Below are 24,666 nucleotides of genomic sequence, written 5' to 3'. Positions count from 1 at the left end.
ATTCCAAGGAGGGGAGAGGCCATGGAGGAAAAAGTCTCAAAGGAGACTTTTCCACTTAAAAATAAACATTACATAAACATAGTAATAACCAAAAGGATAGAAAATCATCCATAATCTCCCCCTCCTAACAAACCACTGTTTCTATTTTTCAATACGCCTTTCTGGTCAAGCTCCATCATTTTCAGGAAGCTGCAGTCACCCGGCATCTGGGATTTATACCCCGCCCCTCTTCTCCCATTACCGAGCCAGCATTTTTCTGGGCCGCTCCAGAGCTTTCAGACCTAATATTGTTAACGCTATTTTTTTCTTGATTTCACAGGTAATAATTATTCATTAAGACAGATTAGAACGTCCAGATAAACAAAATGGAGTCACGACGCCCACATTAATTTGTAGCCTGCTTTTCTTCACTTCACTTTGTATGGTGAACAGCTTTCCATGTTAAAAAAAATACATTTCTACATCTTTTTAAATGATTGCAATGTATTCTATTGAAGGCCATACTATAACTTACTGAACCAATTCCCTATTACTGGAAATCTAGGATTTTTTTTCTCTACAATCTTTTGCTATTATAAATGGAACCCACTTTAATAATTTCCTTAGGAGGGATTCCTAAAATTGAATCCTATGTATACATCATTTTCAGACCCTTGATACGTACTGATAAGTTTACCTCTAGAAGATTTTGTAATTAATTAATTAATTAATTTATTTATTTATTTAAAGATTTTATTTATTTATTTGACGGAGAGAGACACAGCAAGAGAGGGAACACAAGCAGGGGGAGTGGGAGAGGGAGAAGCAGGCTTCCCGCTGAGCAGGGAGCCCGATGCGGGGCTCCATCCCAGGACCCTGGGATCATGACCTGAGCCAAAGGCAGACGCTTAACAACTGAGCCACCCAGGCGCCCCTACCTCTAGAAGATTTATACCAGTTTATACTCCCTCTAATAAAGCATGAGAGCATACTTATTTCCCCACAGCCTATAACAATTATTGTAAATGTCTACTAAATATTCTTTTCAATTGATGGAACATAATTTACTTACTCTTTTCCCCAGTGTTGCCATTTAGATTGTTTTCAAATTTTCATTCTTATAAATAAGACCATTGTGAACATCTTTGTGCCTAATATTTGTCTATGACTAATTGTGTGATTAAAACAGGAATCCTAGATGAGAGGGCATATTTACTCCAGTTACTCCCTCCTTCCAAAGGTTAAATTTAAATCTTCTGGTTATATGGGAGATTTGGGGCCCACCTGGCACCCTGCCATGGATAGGGGAAGGTAATGGATAGAATAAAACAGAAAAAGCTGTGTGCCAAAGGATATAGCACTAGAAATGTACTGCCAGACTGTTTTCCAAAAGGGTACTAATTTAATAACCATTCTGGTGGCTTAAAAACAATTTAATGTAATATTCAAAGATCTTAGTCAAGGAAGAAAAGCACTATCCATCATTAACCCACAACAATGTCATTCCCCACAAAGGACTCTTCAACTGCAAGAAAACCACACATTTCTGTCCCTCCCAGACTGCCCATCTGCCCAGCTCATGCACTTGGCAGGAGCCACTGGTGGGGCTCCCATTTCCTGCAGCTTCCCCACTCTAGAGATCCTGTGTATTCTTACCTCCTGTCCAAAGCTCAAGGAGGAAGCAGGTGTTCTTTTGATGACACTTGACCAGAGCTGCCGACCGCTCTTCCAGCTCCCATGGAGCTGGGATCTTTGGGGCACCGTGTACGCATCCTCTTGATGGGACAAACATCCCCTGAGCACCTACTGTGTGTCAAGAACTGCAGTAGGTCATAAACAAAGCAGCTCTTGGCTCTTCAGAGGGGTTCCAGGATCTGTAATAAATACGTATTGAAGAACGATAGGGTGAATGGATGTTGTTACAGATCATTTCATGTTCAAGATGGAGAGGCCTCAGAGAGCATCTTGCTCAAACCACCTCCTTTTGTTTTTTAATTGTTGAATCTTTGTTTTTAAGTAAATTCCAGTTAGTTAACATACAGGGTTATATTAGTTTCTGGTGTACGATATAGTGATCCAATATTTCCATACAATACCAGGTGCTCATCACAAATGCACTCCTTAATCCCCACCCCCTGTTTCCCCCATCCCCCACCCCCCTCCCCTCTGGTAATCCTCGGTTTGTTTGTTCTCTATAGTTAAGAATCTATTTCTTGGTTGGCCTCTCTCTTTTTTTCTCCTTTGCTCATCTGTTTCAAACCCCCTCCTTTTATGCAGTCATTGAGAGAGGGCCTCCCGTGGATGTGGACAGGGTGCAATGATTTTATTTCATGAGCTCAAAACCCCTGGGCGGTAAATCATTACCTCCTTTCTGCAGCTGTGGAAATGCTGTTCCCAGAGGGTCCCTCAGGCCTGCAGAATGGCTTGTGGGCTAGCCTGAGCGACTTGACTGACAGCCCTTTTCAGCTCCCCTTGGCCCTTCTGCCCCTTTCAACCAAGTTACTAAGCTAAGCACTCCATACTAGGCATTTTACAAGAGGTTTTTTTTAAAAAAAAAAAAACCTAAAAATGGACAAATGGTAAAGGAAATGTCTGAGTACCATCCTCTTCAGAGTGTTCTGCGGTCGGTGCCTAGAGCACAGGTCAGGTTATGGCCCTGGACCAGGTCTTGCCTTCTTAGCCCTCCCCCTAAGCCCCATTTTTGACTGTTAGGCTTGCGCTTTGGGGAGAAATCAGGAGACGTCAATTTGGGCCTCCAAGCATTACCTGGATGTTGGATTCACCTACTCTAACACCCACACACACACTCGAGGGCTCAGCCACCGTATACTGCTCCCCTCCAGCCTCCACTTTGAAAGGTAGCAGAAAACGCCACCCAAAAGATGCCACTTTGCTATATTGATTATTTTGAGCTGTAGGCTACAATTTGAAAACCAGCAAATGCAGGGAGATGCTTTCTTTGAAGTCCCATCATCTGCCTAAATACAGATCCTCCAAAAGGAACTCACTGGTCATAAATCCCCTTCCCGTGAGTTTCAGCGGCCAAGGAAGTTGACTCATCACGGGAGAGAAGACTAGAAGTCAATACCACACCCGGACAAACGGTCACAAACCATCACACCTCCCATCTAGTCTTCTAAGGGCCCATTCATCTTCCTAAAAACCATTTATTCACCCCTAAGAGGTCTACGCCCTCCTCCCCTTTCCCTATTAAGATGGTGTGTAATCCTGAATTCTGAGTGCCTTGGAGAGTTACTCATTTTTCTCTGGGTATCTTTCTTGTATACATGTTAATAGACTTCTGTTTGTTTTTTCTCTTGTTAATCTGTTGTGATTTATTTATTTATTTTTAAAGATTTTATTTATTCATTTGAGATACAGAGAGAGAGCACACGTAGTGGGAGAGGCAGGGGGAGAGGCAGAGGGAGAGGGAGAAGCAGGCTTCCCACAGAGCAGGGAGCATGACGTGGGGCTTGATCCCAGGACCCCGGGATCATGGCCTGAGCCGAAGGCAGACGCCTAACGACAGAGCCACCCAGGCACCCCAATCTGTTGTGATTTATAAGAAATGTATCTTTGGGGCGCCTGGGTGGCTCAGTTGGTTAAGCGACTGCCTTCGGCTCAGGTCATGATCCTGGAGTCCGGGGATCGAGTCCCACATCGGGCTCCCTGCTCAGCGGGGAGTCTGCTTCTCCCTCTGACCCTCTTCCCTCTCGTGCTCTCTATCTCTCATTCTCTCTCTCTCAAATAAATAAATAAAATCTTAAAAAAAAAAAGAAATAAACAAAAAGAAATGTATCTTTGTTCTTGGTCCTAAACCCTTGGAATTTCCTGTTAAGAGCAATGGGAGCGTGTTTTATTATAATACTGGTCTCATGTCCTTAGTTATGTTAATGAGGTGACTTTTGAATAGGGGCTGGTTGCCAGGGGAATGAATACCTTGAACTATGAATAGAGGAGTGGACCTTTCAGTCCCACCCCCTGATTTCTGGGGAGGGGAGGGGAGGGGAGGGGAGAGGAGAAGAGGCTGAAGGTTGAATCAAATGCCAATGGCCAATGATTTAATCAATCATGTCTATGTAATATGAAGCCTCCATAAAAGCCAAAAGGAGGGGGTCTGGAGAGCTGCCTGGTTGGGGAACCAGAACACTTTCGTGTGCCACCCAAGCTCCACCAGAACAGAAGCTCCTTTGTTTTGGATTTTGCCCTACGTATCTCTTCATCTGGTTGTTGATTGGTATCCTTCAGTAGCCTTTGTAATAAGCCGGTAATGTAGTAAGTAAGCTCTGAGTGGCTCGACCCCCTTGTAGCCAGTTCGTTAGAAGCACAAGTAACAACCTGGGCTTGTGACTGGCATGTGAGGAGGTGGACCGTCCTGTGGGACTGGGCCCTCCACTTGCGGGATCTGAGGCTGTCTCCAGGTAGACAGTATCAGAATTGGGTTGAACTGTAGGTCATCCAGTTGCTGTCTGAGAATTGCTTGTTAGTGGTGTGGGGAAAACCGTGCCACGTTGAAACTGGGTCCCAGAACACTTTATCTGTCTTTTATTACAGGAGTCTCAGCTAAGAACTCAGAAAGGTAGAGGGAAAATTATTCTTTTTCCCTTGCAACTTCCCTTCCCCTCCTCTCCATCAGGACTAACCTGTTCCTGGCTGGTACTTCTGCCCCCAAATGTTTCAGGTGAGGAAGGGCTTACTTTTCATCTATTTATTTATATCTGTGATACATTCTGAAGATGATGATGTTGATGATGACAGTAATTTAGCTCAGTTCTTTTATCTTAGGTAGAGAAGAATTAAGGTTCATCTGGTTTGTTTGTTTGTTTGTTTTTTAAGATTTTATTTATTTATTTTGACAGAGAGAGGGAACACAAGCAGGGAGAGTGGGAGAGGGAGAAGCAGGCTTCCTGCCGAGCAGGGAGCCCGATGCGGGGCTCAATCCCAGGACCCTGGGATCATGACCTGAGCCGAAGGCAGACGCCCAACGACTGAGCCACCCAGGTGCTCCCGGTTCATCTGGTTTTTGTAAAGAGTTTTATTGTGGGGTGCCTGAGTGGCTCAGTTGGTTAAGCAACTGCCTTCAGCTCAGGTCATGATCCCAGGGTCCCGGGATTGAGTCCTGCGTCAGGCTCCCTGCCCAGGGGGTGTCTGCTTCTCCTTCTTCCTCTGTCCCTCCCCACCACTCTTGTGTGTACTCTCTCTCAAATAAATAAAATCTTTAAAAAAAGAATTTTCTTGTAAAAGAATACTTATTTATAAAAAAAAAAAAAACAGGCTTGTATAAAGGAAAAGGTAAAATTCTTCAGTCTTCCAGCCCACTCCTGTGCCGCTTTCTAGAGGTGACCACTGTATACCAGTTTGCCATGTATTTTTCCAGATATATGTAAACATTTACATACACATGCATTTATGAACTCTTTATACAAAATGAATCACAATGTACATACATAACTTATTCTTTCTAACATTTATTTAGAATTCTACTATAAGGATAAACTATAATTTAGGGATCATATAATTTTTTACCTAAACTAAGACAAATTCTAATTCACAGGGGCTCCTGAGAACACAGGTGTATACTGGGACTGTCTCAGGAAAACCAAGTTTATGTTTACCTAAAAATGGAACTTCTACTGAGTCAAAAAGTAGTATTTAAAATGATGTTGTCAAGAGTACCTGGGTGGCTTAGTTGGTTGAGCATCTGACTCTTGGTTTTGGCTCAGGTCATGATCTCAGGGTTATGAGATAGAGCCCGAGTGGGGCTCCACGCCCCCGCTTTGGGCTCTGTGTGGGTTTGCTGGAGAGATTCTGTTTCTCCCTCCCCCTCTGCACCTCCCTCTCTCAAATAAATAAATAAATAAATAAATAAATAAATAAATAAATAAAATCTTAAAAAAAAGAATAAAATGATGTTGTTAAACGGTCTTGGTCATACCAATTTATAATCTATCAACATATAAGGGCTTCTATTTCTTCAAACTTTCAAAATACTGAGCATTATATATAATAGTCTTTAAAAAAGAAGAAATGAAAGATATTCAACCTCACTGATTATTAAATGCAAATTAAAATAAGATACAATTTCTTACTGATTTGGCAAATCCAAGAATAAAGACTCATTCACTTAAATTGAGAGAGAGCGCGCGCGCGCGCACATGCACAGGAGCACATGCAGCAGGGGAGGTGCCAAGGGAGAGAATCCTTTAAGCCAACTCCCCACCAAGCGGGGAGCCTGACAGGGGCTCAGTTCCACAACCCATGAGACAGATCATGACTGGAGCCAAAACCAAGAGTCCATGCCCAAGCGACTGAGCCACCCAGACGCCGCTCTTTTCTTTCTTTCTTTCTTTTTTTTTTTAAGATTTTATTTATTTATTTGTCAGAGAGAGAGAGAGCACAAGCAGGGGGAGCGGCAGGCAGAGGGAGAAGCAGCTTCCCCACTGAGCAGGGAGCCCAACGAGAGACTCGATCCCAAGACCCTGGGATCATGACCTGAGCTGAAGGCAGATGCTCAACCGACTGAGCCACCCAGGCGTCCACCTCTTTCATTTCTTATTGGTCATTTGTATTTCACATTTCTATGAACTACTTGTTCATATCCTTTTTTGTCTACATTTCTTTTGAATTATTGGTTCTTTTTTATTGATTTATAAAAGTTCTTTGCATATTGAAGGAATTAATTCTTTGGCCTATATTTGGCTAATATTTTTTTCCCAGCATAGTGTTTGTATCTTGACTTTGTGGTTTTTTTTAGCCTTATAAAATTTTTAAATCTTTATGTACATTTTTTGGTGACGTTTGGATTTTACATCTGAGATTGCAAAAAAACAAGAACAAAAAGTAATTTTTTCTGTATACTTTTTAGTTTCTTTTTTATTTTATTTACTTTTTTTTTTTAAGATGTTTTATTTTTAAGTAATCTCTACACTCAACGTGGGACTGAAACTCACAACCCCGAGATCAAGAGTCACATGTTCTACTGACTGAGCCAGCCAGGCACCCCTGGTTTCTTTTTTAATTTTAAATTTTGAGCCACCTAGAATTGATTTTGGTTTAAAAAATAAATTCAGCTTTACTTGTTTCCATATTGTCTGGTCACTTTCCCTAACATCAGTCACTGAATAGTGTGTCTCTCCCTTCCCCCTGCCATTTGAAATGCAACTGTATCTTGTGCCAACCCTCCATATGTACTTGGTTCTATTTCTAACCTCTCTGTTTTCTTTTATTGATTTGTTTGGCTTTATACCAATAGTATCTTGCTATATAAAGTCTGCAGTCTTTCATATGTCTTAATATCTGGTAGGTCTATTTCCCTATCTTCATTTTTTTTCAGATTTTTCCTGATTGTTCACTCATGCTTAAATTCTTCCAGCTGAATCCTCTCTCCCCACCACTCCCAATACAGTTGTTATTTGATCAGTATTGCATTGAATTTGTAGATTAAGTCAAGGAGGATTTACATCTCTGTATCACTGAGTCTTTTTCAAGAATGAGCTGCACTTCCTGTTAAGGTTTGTTTAACTACAGGGTGCTCATCAAGGAAAACATGGACAAACATATATATTATTATTTAGGTTACATTGCAATGCGTGACATAGGCGTTGTGTTGTGACTTAATTAACAATGTATGGTTTGGTGCACTGTGCAAAATTGTAATGAATGAGATGCATAACACTATATTTCCATTGATCCCAGCCGTGATCAGATGATTTGTGTCTCTGATTTCTGCTTGAATAAAACTGTATCCTGGGACGCCTGGGTGGCTCAGTCGGTTAAGCCTCTGCCTTCCGCTCAGGTCATGATCCCAGGGTCCTGAGATTGAGTCCCACATCATCGGGCTCCCTGCTCAGCGGGGAGTCTGCTTCTCCCCCTGCCTGCCACTCCCCCTGCTTGTGCTCTCTCTCTGACAAATAAATCAATAAAATCTTTAAAAAGTTTTTTTTTTAAAAACCCTGCATCTTTAGCATACCCTAGAAGAATTAATCGAAAGGGCTCTGTTCATTAAAAAGAAAATCTTAGTATTAGCCCCATTTCCAGGTTTTTATGGCCATTTTGCATATGGCACCTAGGTAAAATGCTGGGCTGTCGGGGGGAGGTGCCAACCTGGAGACAGAAGTTGTACTTGAGCCTGCAGTGCCCCTTGAAGAAAGTCACATGAGCCAGGCTGCTTTTTTCCTGTTCCCCTTCCCCTCCTTTTTCTTTTTGCTTAATTTGATTTTAAAAGTCTGGCTTTGTAATGAATGCTGTCTCTATTTGAGGGTATAACCTAATTGTTTAATTATATTCATTGTATATGAAGCACAGGTAATGTACTTCTAAACTTGACCTACCGTGCCAATAATGTAGTGCACCAGCTTACTACACTAATTTGGCTCTTTGTTCCAAAAAGTGATATGAACTGAGGCACCAGGCCACAGTCAGCCCCTGCTGAGTACTAATGGCTGGGATTTGGTCCTGGCCCAGCCAGGATCCTCAGTGGGTGAGGCAGGAGGCTGCTGACACTCTTGAAATAGTCGTACTGGAGGTGTTCTATGTAGTGCATGGCCCATAATTGCTTTTATTTTTCCAGTTAATATCTGATAGGTTCAAGTTCAGTAGACTGAATATGAAGCACCGGAAATGACACTGACATATTACACCTGTGTGATCTGCACCGTATGTGGGCTGGGAGGGTGTTTGTGGAGGCCTGGGGAGCCCTGAGGTGGCCCTGTCTCAGCTGTTCTTTCTGCTCACTTCCTTTCTGTCGGCCGCAGAGCGTGGCCATGTTGGGGGGTTGGTACCTTCAAGCAGGCAAGAACCTGAACAGGAATTGGCTTTGTCCCCCTTTTATGTGACTGCAGCTGCAAGTCGTCAGGACCCTGAGGACATGCCTGGCTGGGAAGACCGAGGAAGGCCCGGACTGACCCAAGGAAATTTGGTTATGTGCTGTTTTCGTCTGACTAATACAAACTCTTATACTTTTCATTTTTTCCAAATCCTTTCTAGCCAAAACAGAGAAGCGTTTCCATGCCCATGTCAAGCCAAGAGATGACAGCACTGGGCAAGTCTGCCTCTGAACCATGAGCTGATGCTCTGAACCCTGAGCCTAGTGGGGAGGCAGCCTCCAGCCTGCACTTGTCAGGGCCTGGTTGTGTTCCGGGCACCAGAGGCCAGCTTGTTTTGGAGCTGAGGGACTCAGAATTGGAAGGCAGTGCCAAGCCCATCTGTGCCTAGGAGTAGTCTGAAGACATACAAAGAAAGCTTTGTGCTTAGGCCCTGTAGACAGACAGCCTCAATTCCAGGCTTCCAGGCCCAGCCTGGCCACTCAGCAGCTGTGTAACCTTGGCATGTTATTTTATCTCCCTGGGCCTCAGTTTCCACCTCTGTAAAAGCAGGCTCAGAGGAGCACCCATTTGGCCGGACTACTTGAAGCTGGAAATAAGCACCTAGCGTAGCACCCAGCTCATAGCAGGCCCTCAGGGAGCAGTCAGCATCCGCTCATTTCTGCAGGAGGGGCCTCCTTGTTCCTTACACTCTGCAGCAGCTGTGACGGGGGCGGGGTACGGCAGGGTTTGGTACTCTTCGCAAACCCAGGAATGCTCTACTCAAGCTGATACGCAGGTGGAAACTGAGCTATCCCACCGCACGTCCCTAGCATTGCCTGCCTTCAGAATCCCTCCACCCCTGGATGACCTCTGGGCCAAACAGAGTGTGGAAAATGGGACCTGGGGAGCTTGATTGGACCTGAAATCTCCCTGAACCTGAACAGAGACCATCTGGGGAACGCACTCCCCCTTTTTCTTGATGAGACCACTGGTGTCATAAAGCTGTGTGGTCATCAGCGCCCCTGGAGAAACCAGGTTGTGATGGCAAATCTAACCGGAAGCCCAAGGTGGGCTTCCCAGGGGGCCCTTACCCTGTGCTCCTTGGTATGTAATTGAACTAGAGCCTCCAGGGCATGTGGGCATATGTGTTGCAAGGTGGTGGTTTCTATAGTAACAACGAAGGCTCCAGCTGAGTTCCAGTTGGCTCTGCTGATGGTGAAGCAGTACAAACAGAGGCCAAAACCCAGACTCACCCTGAGGCTCCTTGGGAAGGGGGTCAGGGGACACGGCCTCCAGGGTCCCTTCTAGTCTTTGGTCCTGTGATTTCATCAGCTCACCATCCTGCATCTACATAAAGCGGCAGCTCAGCCTTGCTAGCGCACTGGAACACCTGGAGAGCTTTAAGAACTCCTGATACTAGTCTCCCACCTCCAGAGATTCTGATTGAATCGGTCTTGGGTAGGGCCTGGACATCAGGATTTTTAAACTCTTCTGATTCTTCGGATTCTAATGTGCAGTCAAGGTGGAGAACGACTGGTAAAAAGGCAGGCAAGCTAATAATAATTAATAATTATAATTTATGTGCCAGATAGTGTGCTAAGCATGTTATTTACATCGTGTCCTTTAATCCTCACAATAATCCCCATTTTCTAGCTGAAGAAGCATGCTCAGAAAGGGTAAGTGACTTCCCAAGGCCAGAGAGCAGTAAGCACCTGCATTCTATCCCCCAGATTTCAAAGGCCGGGCCAGTAACCCTTACATAACTGCTTTGGAGGCCGTGTGAAAGGGGACCTGGGGACATGTCTGGGGCAGGCCCCTGAGGGACCCTTGATACCCTAGGCAAGGTTTCCTGTACCCAAGCTGAGGTCCCCAGCCCTGTGCCACTCCCAGCGTCTCGTCTGGTTGGACAGGAGCATGGGTAGGCCAGGCGTGGTTGGCTGCCTCCCCAGAACCCAGTGGCTTGCGGGTAGGCCCAGTGGGACCCGCCTTTTCATTTGGGAGAGGTGGAACCTGACACCTTGTACTCAGAGCTGGTGAATCATGTGCTCAGTTTCCCAGCCTTCCTGAAGAATGGCAGTCTTTCAACTTTGGACGCAGCATCAGATGAGACTTTCTTCCCAGGGTAGTGGGGAGCGGTTGGGAAGCACATTTTGTTCACCAGATGGTTGGGGTTTAGAGCAGATCAGGAAGAAAGTCAGGAGCCATCCGTAAAATAGGACCAGGGCCTTTTTATTTGCAGTTTCATTGAACTTGAGTGAAAGGCCAGCCCAGCAGGTACCTGTTTTACTGGCAGTAAAAGGAAATTAGGCAGCAGTTATTTAAAAGGAGTTTGAGTTGTTTAAATCTACAATTTAGAGGTGCCTGTATGTTTTAAAAGAAAGTTTACAGGGCTTGGGGATTTGGGTTGAACTGTTTTTGATAAAAAATGATGTGGAAAATATTTTCCTTTCTTATTTCAAAACTTCCCCTTTGCTGTTTGTTTCCTAAATTTAGCAGTCAAGAAGAAGTAAGCAAATCTAGCTGGAAAAAAAAAAAAATTGAAGCCAGGCAGGCAAGATTCAAAGTTTAACTGAAGTGACGGACTGAAAATACAACTCTCCAAGATGAGAAATAATTCTTCCCGTTTTATAGAGCAGAGTCATTATTTCAGTTTAAACAATTTCAGATGTGATTGACCTTGTTGGACGTGGAAGTGCTGGGTTGGGCATTTCCCCAAAGGACAGACCGGGGAGGAGGCCATCCTCTAACCATCTAAGCCTTGGCCAAGAGCTCTTGGAGGAGGCTGGAGGGCTGTGGGAGGCCCAGCAGGCTGTCACTTACCATCTCCCAGCCCTCCTTCCTTGTCAGAGCAACTCAAGGGACTCTTATGTTGTGGTCCAGATGGATCCCCTCTCCAGTCCCCAAGCCTGACCACAGCCCTGCCTGCTGGGGAAGGCAGGGAATGCCCCACCTGACTCTAGGCTCAAGTCACTGGGCCAGATGCCAGGGACCAGCCTGGTATCTTGGAATGGATGGCTGCCACCAAACTGTGTCATTGCCATTCATGGCTCATTTTTTGGTGTTTGTTTTTGATTTTGTTTCTTACCTTTTTTTAAGATTTTTATTTGTTTGAGAGAGAGAGAGCACGTGCACTTGAGCAAGAGAGCACAAGCAGGGGGAGCAGCAGAGGCAGAGGGAGAAGCAGACTCCGCGGAGCAGGGAGCCCGACATGAGGCTCAACCCTAGGACCCTGGGATCATGACCTGAGCCGAAGGCAGATGCTTAACGACTGAGCCACCCAGGCACCTCTGTTTCTTACTTTTGGAGAATGGTTTTCTATTCATTGGAATGTCTGAAGGACTGACATCTCTGAATTTTGGGTTATTAAAGAGGATAGTCAACTCAAACTAGTTTAAGCAAAAAAAAAAAAAAAAAAAGAGGACAGATTGGTAGATAAGACAGGTGGGTAGGTAGGAAGGTAGATGGGCAGATAAACAGATAGAAAAAACCCCAGGATGAACTGGGATCAGATATGATTAGCTCCAGGGACCCCCAAATAATATCACTATAGCTCTTTCTTTCTGGCTCTTGGCTCTGATTGTTTCTTCTTCATTCTCCAAACAAAATTTCTCCGTGTAGGAGGCAAGAGGACTTGCCTCCCAGGTTTAGCAGTGATGACCAAAAGAGCTCATCGTACAGAAAGTTCTCAGGGTGGATTCTGATTGGCCCAGATTGAGTCAAATGATGATTGCTTCACCAATCTCTATGATAGATCAGCCTAGCCTGGGCCTTGTGCCCACCCCCGTGGGGGTGATCAAGGTGTTGATGGGACAGGGGGACGGTGTCTAACAGTCCTGCCAAGAGATATGAGTGGGAAGGAAATCCCCAAGGTAAGCAGAAACTACCCTGCCACCAACTTGGTCCACCTCAGTTCCAAGTAATGTGTTAGCCAAGTACACATGTGTGGGAGGGGAAGGGGATGAGCGGGGTCATGACAGCTCATCACTCGCATATTCATTAGCCATTGATTTTGAATCCTACCAACAGGCACTGTTCCGGGTTTTGTGATCCAGCACTAAACAAAACAGACCATCCCTGCCCTAGTGACTCTTATATTCTTGTGGGGAGAAGCAGTCAGAAAGATAAAATAACTAAGCAAAATACACATAGAAGGAACATCAGACGACACTTCCATCAGCTAGAAGGAAATTTAGAACAAGGCAGGAGGATAGGGAATGGGGGGCTGGGGTCATAGTGTTATAGGTGGGGGGGCCATTAGGGAAGGCTCACAGAAGTGAGGTTTGAGCAGAGCCTTGCAGAGGGGTGAAGGAGGGAGCCATGCAGACATCCGGAAGAGCCTTCCAGGAAGGAGAAGAAACAGAAGGGTTGAGGGGAAGGGTGCCGGCAGTGTCAAGGAACACGAGGAGGCTAGTGTGGCCAGAACAGAGCCAGGGAGGGGGCAACAGCAGAACCTGAGCCCATGAGGTAACTGGGCCCCCACACATAGAGTGTCCTGGGCCACTGTGAGCTCAGGAGAGCGAAAGCCATGGAAGGTCATGTGATATGTCAGCATTACCTTTTGTTAGCTGTGGTTTTCTCCACCGTTGATTATAGGTCAGTTGAGAGCAGGGACATTATTTAGGTATTCATCCATTAGTTCATTCACTCATTCATTCCTTTATTCAGCAGACATCCATTCAGTCCCTACTACGTGCTAGGTGCTGGGAGCCCTTAGGTGGGGAGCTCACCATCTATTTTTTTTTTAGATTTTATTTATTTATTTGAGAGAATGAGAGATAGAGAGAGAGCATGAGAGGGGGGAAGGTCAGAGGGAGAAGCAGACTCCTTGCTGAGCAGGGAGCCCGATGCGGGACTCGATCCCGGGACTCCAGGATCATGACCTGAGCCAAAGGCAGTCACTTAACCAACTGAGCCACCCAGGCGCCCGGGGAGCTCACCATCTAGTGGAAAAGAAAGAGAAGTAAAGCACAGATGTCGGTGCCACGTGATCTGTGAATTCCACAAACAGCTCCAAGTGCCCTCGTCCCCTCCAGAAAGGGCAGCAGTACGAGTCCCATATAGTGGCTCCAACTGGCTCCAAGCACAGGATCTCAGGTCTCCCAGGCTGATCCAGATATAGCTCCTCATGGTCCTGCAGCCTCGAGCCAAAGGATGCATTTACCCCTCGCCAGCGTGCTTAGTAAGCGGTGTGGGTAGGAAAACAGGGCAGAAGGGGAAGAGCATTCACTGGTCCACAGTCTGTGGTGCATGCACCCTGTCTGGACTCCTGTTCCAGCTAGGCTTGGGGTGGGATGGGCTTCCACAGCCAGTTCTCCAGCTACCCATGATCTGAGGTTGAGGGTGAGGGTTTCTTCTTGAACTTCCGTGGCCAGGTGTGGCATGGGATGGGGGAGCCGTGAGGGGTGATCTCGGTTCCTAGATTTCTCTTCTGGGGTCCATGCTGCTTTTGCTTATTTCCATCTTCCCAGCCTCTTGCACAGTGTCTGCACGTACGAGACTTGCAGGAAATATATGTTGATTTAGCACTAGTGGTGCGCCCATAGGACACCGCTATGGATGTGCAGGGCAGTGGTCTCGGTCAGGCTGTGGAGCATCGGGGAAGACATCACAGATGACCCCTGCATGTGTTACTGGGAGGACCAGGAGGTCAGCACTGCCCACCTCTGCAACCAGCCATGCAGGAGAAGCATGTGGTGGTCTTCAGGGACAAATTCGTTTTGAGGTGTTGAGTTAGCGGTACCGATGGGCCATTCAAAGGCCTGAAAGTCTCAAGATCAAGGAACAGGGCCAAAGGGAAAGGAGGGGTCGAGAGCCGTGAGGAAGTATGAGCTGCGGTGCAGGCATATGGACTAGTGAGATACCAGGTGGAAGAGGTGTGGGTCGGGACAGAGTGAGGCCAGGGAGGCGCTGGGCAGAGAGGAAGTTAAAGCCCCGCAGAGATCACATCCCCCCCTTCCTTAGTGTCCCCTCCACTTGGCTGACTTGGGGCCAACTGATGTTTCGGCTCAAGGCCCCAGAGATGCTGGGTCAACGTGGAAGCAGGGCTAAGACCCCCAGGAGGGAGCAGGGACTGGGACTCCACAGTACCCTTCTTCACGAGGTGGCTCACAAGTGAAGGGTCTAACCTTGGAGGACAGCTAGAGCACACTCAGAAGCAGACACTTCTGAACAGCATCTTTGAGGATGTCTAGCTCATCCTAGTGAGCTTCGCTAGTGAACGGAACTTCTCTAGTGAACCTTGGCCTGAGCCCTTGGTCTTCCACAATATTCTCTAGAGCCCTGAGGAAGCTTCGCCTGAGGCGCAGGGAGGCTGCAGGCTTGAGATGGGGGAAGAGTCTCCTGAGCATTCCTTCCCTTTGGCAGCAGGGAGTGCTCTGTGGAGCTCTGCGGAATGACTGGGTGGCTGGATGAAGGAGTGAGTGAACTCAAGCATTCTTGAACAACTGAATGAATGATCAGATAGGCCTTGGAACTTGCAGAGGGGTGTCCCAGTGCCTGGTAGATGCACTGCTCTCAATCCATGTTTCTTGGGTCATGGGTGAGTGTGGGATGAGGACTCAGAGGTTTCCTGAGACCGTAGAGTGGCCAGAAGCCCTAAATAAATAAACATGGTTATTTCCCACAGTTGGCTTGCAGGATAATTAAGTGGCATACTCTCCCTTTGGGAGCTTCTGCAGTTTTTCTTTTATTTTATCGCAGATATCAGTGGAAGCTACTTTCCATTTCTCTGACCTGGACTGGGAGGAACTGGGGGGGCAGAGTTAGCACCCATCCTTCTCGCAGGTGGGAAGGACACAGAGAACTTCTCCTGCTCACTCTCCAAATGGACAGCTTGGGTCCTTCTAGCAATCCAAGGTTCAGGTCAAAACAGCCTTCCTCTCCCTCTCCCTCTCTCCTTCCTTCCCTCCTTCTGTCTTTCCTGAAATGGATTTCCAGCCCGTGGGGGCTCTGCCACATCTGTCCAGCCCTTGTCATGGCACGAACTCTGAATATCAATCACGGTGTGGCTGCTGCCGCTGTGGCCACCATCCTGAGCATCTGCGTGTGGCTGGGCCGGGTGGACATGAGGAGACCTTCCTCACCAGCTCTGACCTCAGGGAGCTCAGGGGCTGGCTCTTAGGACAGGATGCACCCAGAGGCTGGAACCCGACCAAGTGGCATCCCTGAAGGAGATACTCGCCCCCTGGAGCCTTCCACATTCCTGCTGGCGAGGTGCGGGGCTAGGCTTTCATGGAGGCCCTGGGCCACTGTGGATGTCCCCCAGCATCACGCAACACCTCGGTCTCCTCTCCCCCAGGTCCAGCTACCTTCCAGGAACCATCCCTCTGGAGCTAGGCCTTTGATGGAGTCCTCATGCAGAGTTCTGTGTCTGGATAATCCTTGACCACCTTCCCGCTGCCTCTGGAGGCCCACAGCTCCAGCCCAGGCTGCTGGGCAGGTGGGAGGGCTGCAGTCAGGATGCTCTCACTGTTGATGATATTTCAAGGCACTCTGGGGGAACATCCGGCCCGCAGTTTGGTTCAAATAAGGAGATGTCAGGATCCATCTATCTCTCCATTCATCTCAGATGTGTCCTTCCCCAGGGTCTTTCATGGGGGTACTTTGGGAGCACAGAGTGGGGTGTGGCTAAGAGGAGAGAGGCTGGGCCATGGCCTGTGTGATCCATCACTACCCCGCACTTAGCACCGGCGCACCAGGAGCTCTGACATGGGCCTGTCTCAGCAGCAAGCGCCAGTCCCCGAGAAGACGCACCATTGTCTGCATTTGGGTGTTCTGGCAGCTCTGGCACGAGCCTGGAAGGGCCCCGCTTGTCCTCACAGGTAGTTCTCTGGACAGCAGCTTGTCCAAGCCCCGGGTGTTTTACTGCATGCCTAGTCCAGGGTCAGGCTCAAGGTTATCCCTAGGACACTGTAGGTTGCTTGGCGACCTCCAGCTTGGCTGGTGGTCCCCTCAGGACACCTCATCTCGGGGGTCACCTTCTCCAAATCCAGCAAAGAACACTGGGCAAGAGAATGACTTTCAGAGTCAGAACAACCAGTTTGAATCCAGAACCTGTGACTCATTAGCTTTGACCTTGGGCTTTAAAAAAAAAAAAAAAAAAAAGCCTTCATTTTTTAAGAGCAGTTTGGGTACTGGTTTTTTTTTTTTTTTTTAATTTCGTGAGCCTCGGTTTCCCTATTCGTACAAGGGGGGAAATACTGATCTCCTGCTCACAGAGTTGGGATAAGGTACAGACGAGGTAAGGCAGCAGGCTCCTGCCGGCGGGATCAGTGCTTACCCCACAGTGGTGGCTTTATCCTCCTGCCTGCGACCCCTCTGATGCTGACCTTTGGCTCAGGTGACAGGAACACCCTCCAGAGGCTTCGATGAGAAGGCGTACCTGGCAGCCAAGCAGCTGAAGGCTGGAGAGGACCCTTACAGGCAGCATGCCTTCAACCAGTTGGAGAGTGACAAGCTGAGCCCAGACCGAGCCATCCGGGACACGCGCCATTACAGGTACAGCCTCCATCACGCCATGGAGGGCAGGGCCGGCCCCTGTCAGCAGTCCCAGGGACTGAAGGCATGAGAGAGATTTCCTCAGACTCCATCTGGTTCTTGAGACCCTCACACGCTCACCCTCAGTTGTCCTCTTGCCTCCTCTGTTTCATTGACCTCCTGAGGGCCTGTGACAGCCAAGGAGACTCAGCGGGCACCGGGGAGGCCACTCAGCACCTCAGTCTGGAGTCCCAGGGAGAGTGGGCTGCCAGGGGACCACAGGGAGGCCAGAGGGGGCGGGCGAGCCTGCTGATGGTGGCTGAGGTGAAGAGGGGCCACCAACCCTGCCCGCACTGTGCAAGGGATTCTCCTCTTTCTGCCCCGCTGTCCCCGCTTCCTCAGCAGTTCCCAGTAATGCTCCCCAACCTTGCTCTTGGCTCTCCCAGTGTGGTAGGTGGGAGAGGCCCCAGAGCAGGACCAAGGACAGCTTCCATGATGATCCCCACTCTGACTGCACTCGGTGTGAGTGACTGACCTTGGGCAAGCCATCAATGCCCCCTCCTTGGTTCAGGCCCTTCATGTGTCCTGTCTGGATTATAGTCGCCACCTCCAGTTCCCCCTTCCTGCCCTCACCTATGGGAATAGTCTGAGGTCCTTACCCTGAAGTGCAAGCCCTGAACCTCTGCTCCTCCAGGCCCTGAACCTCTGCTCCTTTTCACCTAGCACTTAATGCTCCTGCAGTCCTATACCCTCCTGACCCCTCGCCCTTGTCTATGCACACACTGTTTCCCCCGCCTGAACCCCCACCCCCCACTTGTACCTTCACGACCCCCTCGGTGTCCTCTCCTCCAGGGAAGGTTTCTTGCCAACCCAGGCTGGTCTGGGGGCTTCCTCTGTGCTCTGTGCCGACAGGGCAGTGAGGGGCTGTTGGAGCAGACTCACCCATGTGCCTGCATTTTTGAGTGACCAACGGGCTGTGTTGGACCAGCTATGTACCTAGCACCAGGCTGGTCCTGGTCTAAGGGTAGGTGGGGATGATGCAGGTCAAGATTGCTTTTCCTTCTGAAGCAGCTACTCCACAGCACAAAAGGTATGTGTGAGATAAGGGTGCAGAAAGGGACATGCTTCTAGCACCTTCCATGTCACTCATGGAGGTGAGCCTGAAATCCGGTGGGCTTGGCCGCCTGTCAAGAGGAGATGGACATGGAGTTGGGGGAGCCCCAGACTGTCCTCACTGTCTTGGAACCCCAGCACTGCCAGTACGACAATAATCCTGCTACTCGGAAAGGTCTCCCCACAGGTCCAATGGCCAGCTCAGATCTCAGAAGTTCTTTCTGTCAGTGCTGGTGTGGAGTCCACCTGCACTGTGGGGCCCACAAGGCTATGTCCACACAGCTCTACTTGGAGACCTTTCCTGGCAACTGCCACCCCGGCTATGGCCAACCCTGACCCCAAGACGTAGAGGTTCTATGGATCCAAATCTCTGAACTGATCCAGGGTTAGCCTGGATCACCTCTGCCCTCCCTCCCACTAAGACCACCTCATAGCTTCTCAGGTGCTCACTGAAGAACTTAAAGGAGGAGTTCCTCTTGGGGTGACACAGGTCTTAAAATGAGACTCTTCGAGTGTGAGGCAGGGGTGGTTTGGTGAGGCCAGCCTCCCTTCCTGCCCCCATGTTGCTACCAGCCCTCTCAGAAGCCTGAGGTGGATCAGGGTGCGTGCGTGCGTGTGTGTGTGTGTGTGTGTGTGTGTGTGTGTGTGTGTGTGCATGCACATGTAGGTGAAGCCACAGAGGGGCTGGCTTTCACGAGCTGGAGAAGAGCCTTGCTCTTCTCCTTGGCGCTCCGGATAGCAGCTTCTGCTGGCCTCCAAACAGTCAGGCTAGTTCCTAGTCCAGCCCTCAATCTGGGGAGCCCCCTCAAGGGGAACAGAGAGACCAGGCAAGACAGACCTACCAGCATCACAAAGAAAACCCCACCAGCACCCCAAACTTGAAACACAGGCCTGGGACAAACCTCTTCAAAGGCTCTTGGCTTCTGAGAGCCAGATAAATCGCCATCATCATGGTTGTAAATCCCAGAGAAATGCAGAGTGGAGAGAGTTGGAGGGGGCGGGTGGGGGGGAGGTCAGGTCTACCCTCCAGATGGGGTATGGGTAGGTAGGCCACTTTCAGGTGGAGAATGGGCATCACTATCCAGATTCTCTCCTTCCTGGGCACCAGATGGTTGGGGTTCCCAGTCAGGACGTGGGTCCCTGGAGGTCAGTGCTGGGGGACCGGGAACCCAGGAAGCAGCTGCTTCTCCCAGCACTCCCCCTGCCCCGTCCCAGCAGGCCAAGCCCACTCCCACCCCCAAATCTGCACGCCTCTGGGAGGATGCACTTGGGAAGCCTGGCTTCTGGGGGGGGCAGAGGTGAATTTCCCTACCCCTCCACCTCTCCTACTTACTACATCCCCTCTCAGGGAGAATGCTTCTAAAGCCTCTCAGGATTCCTCCCATGGGGGTCCCAGGCTGGTGGGACTCCTGCCTTTCTGACCCCATCTGCTCTGCAGGGCAGGAAATGGGCCTGGGAATCCGGCTGTAAGACGCCGTCAGGGGCGTGAGTGCTGGAATGAGAAAACAGACCCTGCTGGAATAGTCAGAGAGCAATTGTAATAAAGAAGATTGCCATGAAAACCAGCTGCCTTCCCGCCGGCCCCAGGAGCACGAATAAAAGCACTCGCAGAAGCGACAGGGATGGAGGCTGGCAGGAATGGATTGTTTTAATTCCCTTTCCGGAGGAGGGGGAAGCCAAGGGCTGAAAATGTGGTGTGAGCCGGAGAAGGGGGAGGGAGCGGGGTGGCAGGCAGTGCTCGGGGTGTTCTGGGGGGGGGCTTCTGTGCGCTCCAGGGGGAGGTCAGGACCCCTGGAGGAGAGAGGCTGCTCCCCCGCCCCGGGTCACCAGCCAGCTGTCCGGGCTGGGCAGCGAGAGGGCGGGAGTCACAGGACTATAGCAGAGGGGTGATTCCTCTCCAGAGCCTCCAATGTCGCGAGCCAGGAGAAGAGAAAGAAGCCACAGGGTGCTGCCGCTGTAGCTGAACAGAGGCTGGTCTCCCTGTCTCCCCCGTTTTGTCTCTCTCTGGCAGGCAGGGAGCTCCGTCTGTTGGCCCAGGGCTGGGTCCCCGGGGCCTGGAGCGGTGCCCACACAGACACGATTGTCAGAACCTTTCTGAATGCTTCAGTGATGGGGGGGTCTGAGGGCTCTAGGTCTTTGGTAAAGGTGACCAGGCCAGGGAAAGTGCCCCAACCTGTGGCTTCCCTCCGTGGGCTCCAGGCCGGATGGGCGGAGTGGGGCGGAGGGTGGGCGTGGAGCGCAGCCCCGCACCCTGGCTTCAGGCTTGCCTTCCCTGTCCCACAGCGGTATTCCTGGGGGCAGCAGGCTGGACAGAGAGAAGCCTCCAGCCTGTCCTAACGATGTTCCCATGGTGCCCTCTGACCCCTGTGCTCCATTCGCAGTTGCCCGTCTGTTTCCTACTCTGCGGACCTGCCGGCCACCAGCGTCATCATCACCTTCCACAATGAGGCCCGCTCCACCCTCCTGCGCACTGTGAAGAGGTGAGCCCCATCTCAGGACCCTCGCCTCAATGGTGCTGCTTCCCAAGGCCCCCAAGATCTGCCAAGCCCCCGGCAGGGGCGCACATTGAGACAGGGTGCGGGGCCAGATGGTGTGAAGAGGTCAGCCCCTGGAAGGGGGAGTCCTATCCTTCCGAAAAGCTGGAGCTGGTGAATCAGGGTCAGAGAGACCCCAGCAATCTAGTTATTAGGATGCACAAGCACAAGGTCAGGTCCCCAGGACAAAGGCAGATATTCAAGGGGCAGGAGCCAAGGGAGTCAGGGGTGGACATGAAGCCTCAGGTGGATGGCCGTCAGCCCAGTAGGTGCCAGCCAGCGATTCACAGGGAGGTGCCCCTCTGTCCTCCTTAACTTGGGCCTGCGGTCAAGTTTAACTCCTACTTGCCCCATTTCTTTAATGAGAATACGATTTGGAGTATTCCAGGGATTAAAGAAGCTTGGGTTTCCTTTCCCAGGGAGTACAGGAAGAGGAAGGATGGTGGGAAGGAAAGCAGGCCGGCAGTTCCGGGCCTAGCTGGGTGGGGTCCCACCCCCACCCCCCCACCCCCTCCCCCCACCCCTGGCCCTGGCAGGACTTGTTAAGCCTAAGCAGTCAGAGCAGCTACAGGTCCTGTCTTGACAACGAAACTGGGGCAGTTCCCACAACCCATCTGGACCAGGTCCCAGGTGCCTGCAGGTCCAGGCAGCAGGGTCAGCCAGGTCCTTGAAAGAGCCTGAGGACCATACCGCTCCTCAGCCGCTCATCAGGGCCCAGGAGTTTTGCGAGAAGCTGCTCGTGGCTAGTGTGCCAGCCCCTGAGCTGGGTGGTGGGGCAGTCCTGGGGCAGGGAGAGGTAAATGGAAGGTGACCCCTAAATCCAGGCTCCTCTGTCCCCATCACTATGTCCCCATCACTCCAGTGTCCTGAACCGAACTCCAGCCAGCCTGATCCAGGAGATCATCTTAGTGGATGACTTCAGTTCAGATCGTAAGTTTCTACCTCCTGTTATTCGCACCCTTCCAAACTCTCGTTTCCCCAGAGCGTGGAGACAAGCACTCCCAGGGCCGTGCTGGATATCACGGGCTGACCCTTGCCCCTCAACCGGGATCTTTTTTTTTTTTTAAGATTTTATTTATTTGACAGAGAGAGTGTGAGAGAGCAAAGCAGGGGGAACAGTTGAGGGAGAGGGAGAAGCAGGTTCCCCGCCAAGCAGGGAGCCCGATGCGGGGCTGATCCCAGGAGCCTGGGATCATGACCTGAGCCGAAGGCAGATGCTCAACCATCTGAGCCACCTAGGTGCCCCAACAGGATCTTCAGTCTTTTCTAGGTGCCCTCCCTGAATCTGTTCCCAGGTGCCAAGGAAGGGGAAAGAGGTGTTGTTTTGATGGGACACCAGTGAGATGACATTTTTTTAAAAAACAGAAGCGGGCGCCTGGGTGGCTCAGTTGGTTGAGCGACTGCCTTCGGCTCAGGTCATGATCCTGGAGTCCCGGGATCGAGTCCCGCATCGGGCTCCCTGCTCAGCGGGGAGTCTGCTTCTCCCTCTGACCCTCTTCCCTCTTGTGCTCTCTATCTCTCATTCTGTCTCTCAAATAAATAAATAACATAAAATAAAAAAATAAAAACAGAAGCAACATCAGCAGCATCCTTTGTTATTACAAGTGCCAAATGCTGAGGATTGTCCCTTCAGTGTGGCTGCGCTGGTGTTGACCTGGCTACCCGCTGACCTGCTGGTGCTCTCTGGTGTGGGGGCAGTGCCATGAGTATTCCTCAGTCTGGCCTGGGAGTGAGGCACAGGGCAATCCTTTGGCCATTAGAGATGACCAGGTTCCGTGTACCTCCCCACCCCCTTCCCTTTCCCTGGACCTACTGTGAGACATCTTCTGGGCAGTTGCAGGGGCGACCAAACCCCCCGTGGTCTGACGCCCATATCTGAATGAGCTTGCTTCCTTCTCTTCACCTTCAGCTGAAGACTGTCTGCTCCTGACCAGGATCCCCAAGGTCAAGTGCCTGCGCAATGATCGGCGGGAAGGTAAGTTCTTGGATCCTGGGTGCCACTGCAGACCCATTTTGGTCTAGACCTCAGCACCTCCCCATTCCATTTTGGCACCATGTCACACTAAGCCAGCATGTGCCTGCTGCATTCCTGGTGGCCAGGACCAAGGTCTGTGGAAAGGCCCTTCTGCTATCCTGGGTCAGCCTCTGCCACGGCATGACTGTAGGCAAGTCGCTCTACTTCTGGCTGCCTGGGTTATCTCTTCTGAGGGGTGGAGTTAATAATAGTCCCCTTCCTGCCTTGCATGGCTATTGTAAGGATTAAATGAGATAAACTATGTGGAAATGCTTCAAGAAAACCAAAGGACATTATTTTTTTAAAAGATTTTATTTATTTATTTGACAGAGAGAGAAAGAGCAAGCAGGGAGAGTGACAGGCAGAGGGAGAGAGAGAAGCAGGCTCCCTGCCAAGCAGGGAGCCCAATGTGGGGCTCGATCCCAGGACCCTGGGATCATGACCTGAGCTGAAGGCAGATGCTTAACCGACCGAGCCACCCAGACACCCGGGGCGTTATAAAGCCGATGTCACCTCACTTCCAATCGAGAGGTGTTTCGGAGCATCAGCCATATGCAGCTAGGATTGTACATGGCAATCTAGGAAGCACAAAACAAGTATGAAACTTGGTCCCTGCCCTCGGAGAGCTTATTGTAAGGCCAAGGAGTCAGGACTCACCACAGGCACAGACTGGTCATGGTGATATGGGGGCAGACCCCAGGAGAGGGACGTGATGGGGGACTAGGCCTTGCCTGGGTGAGGGCTCAGTGAAACAGGTGAAGGGAGCAAGGCAGGGCAGTCCAGGCTTGTGGACTCGGCACGAGTGCTGGTCAGGCACAGGCCCACCTGTAATACTAACAGCCCTCTCCCTGAGTGCTCACCTGTAGCAGGCATCTACTCTGCCTATGTTCTCACATTCCTTCTTCCTAACAGCCCATTGTCCCCCTTCGCACATAAGGAAAGTGAGGCCTAAGGAGGTTCAGTAATTTGCCCACGGTGATGAGTAGAGGAGCCAGAATTCCAACATGGAGGAGGGAGGCCACCCTTAACCTCCCTCTCCTCCTCCCTGCCTGGGAGAATCTGGGTCTGGTCAGGAGGGGAAATGGTGGGGTGAGGGTAGATGGCAGAAAACCTTGGAAGCCAGAGAAAGGCATTTAGACTTGATAAGGCAGGTAGTAGGGAGCCACTGAAGGTTTGAGAGAGAAAGAGAGAGAGAGATGTGAGGGGCATAATGAAGAAAGACCAGTCAGACCAAGGAGACCTGCTCACTGGCATGGAAGAGGCCAGAGAGAAATGAAATTTCTCCCAAGCACTGGGTTGTAGGTACCTCTAGGCCCAGGACTATAATGTTTCCTGGGGTTTGCCCAACACAGGTACAAACCTTAAGTGCTTGCTACCTACCGGTGGAGTGCAAGGGTGGGACAGATGGATTTTTGCACAGATGGATGTATAGTCAGATGGATGGGGGCAGAGTACAGGGCAGAGGTATGGCCAGGGAAATCTCTCCAAGGAGCAACTGTATTCTGAGCTCTTAGAGCGAGGCCCCTCCATCTCCACAGCTCACAGGGTACCAGTGGCTGTTCTCTCAGTAGCCCCAGCTGGGCCTCCTCTCTCCCCAGGATCTGCCAAAAGTGAGGCCATTCTTTGACAGTTGGTGAACCAGCAGCAAGACTGTTTGGGGTGGGGGTCGAAGCAGAGCAGAATCTAGCACATGTCGGCCTCCTAGACACCGGGCACTCTCCCTGGCAGGTGGGGATTATTTTCTCTC

The 24,666-nt window shown here is 50.0% G+C and overlaps 1 protein-coding gene across 1 annotated transcript in view; it reads left to right on the top strand.

Moving 5' to 3' along the window:
* The window catches only part of GALNT16 (polypeptide N-acetylgalactosaminyltransferase 16), an 88,518-nt gene that overhangs the window by 39,081 nt on the left and 24,771 nt on the right, over positions 1 to 24,666 (top strand). The window contains exons 2-5 of the mRNA XM_088025030.1: positions 17,122 to 17,279; positions 20,753 to 20,851; positions 21,768 to 21,835; positions 22,815 to 22,880. Coding sequence (XP_087881156.1) covers positions 17,122 to 17,279; positions 20,753 to 20,851; positions 21,768 to 21,835; positions 22,815 to 22,880 — 391 coding nt within the window. The remainder of the gene's footprint in view (positions 1 to 17,121; positions 17,280 to 20,752; positions 20,852 to 21,767; positions 21,836 to 22,814; positions 22,881 to 24,666) is intronic.

Source organism: Eumetopias jubatus, unplaced genomic scaffold (assembly GCF_037043125.1).
Source record: "Eumetopias jubatus isolate StellerSeaLion01/CBP00866 unplaced genomic scaffold, mEumJub1_p1.0 scaffold_7, whole genome shotgun sequence".
Taxonomy (NCBI): Eukaryota; Metazoa; Chordata; class Mammalia; order Carnivora; family Otariidae; genus Eumetopias; species Eumetopias jubatus.
Note: the sequence above shows the minus strand (reverse complement) of the source record. Positions and strands in the feature narration are given on the sequence as shown.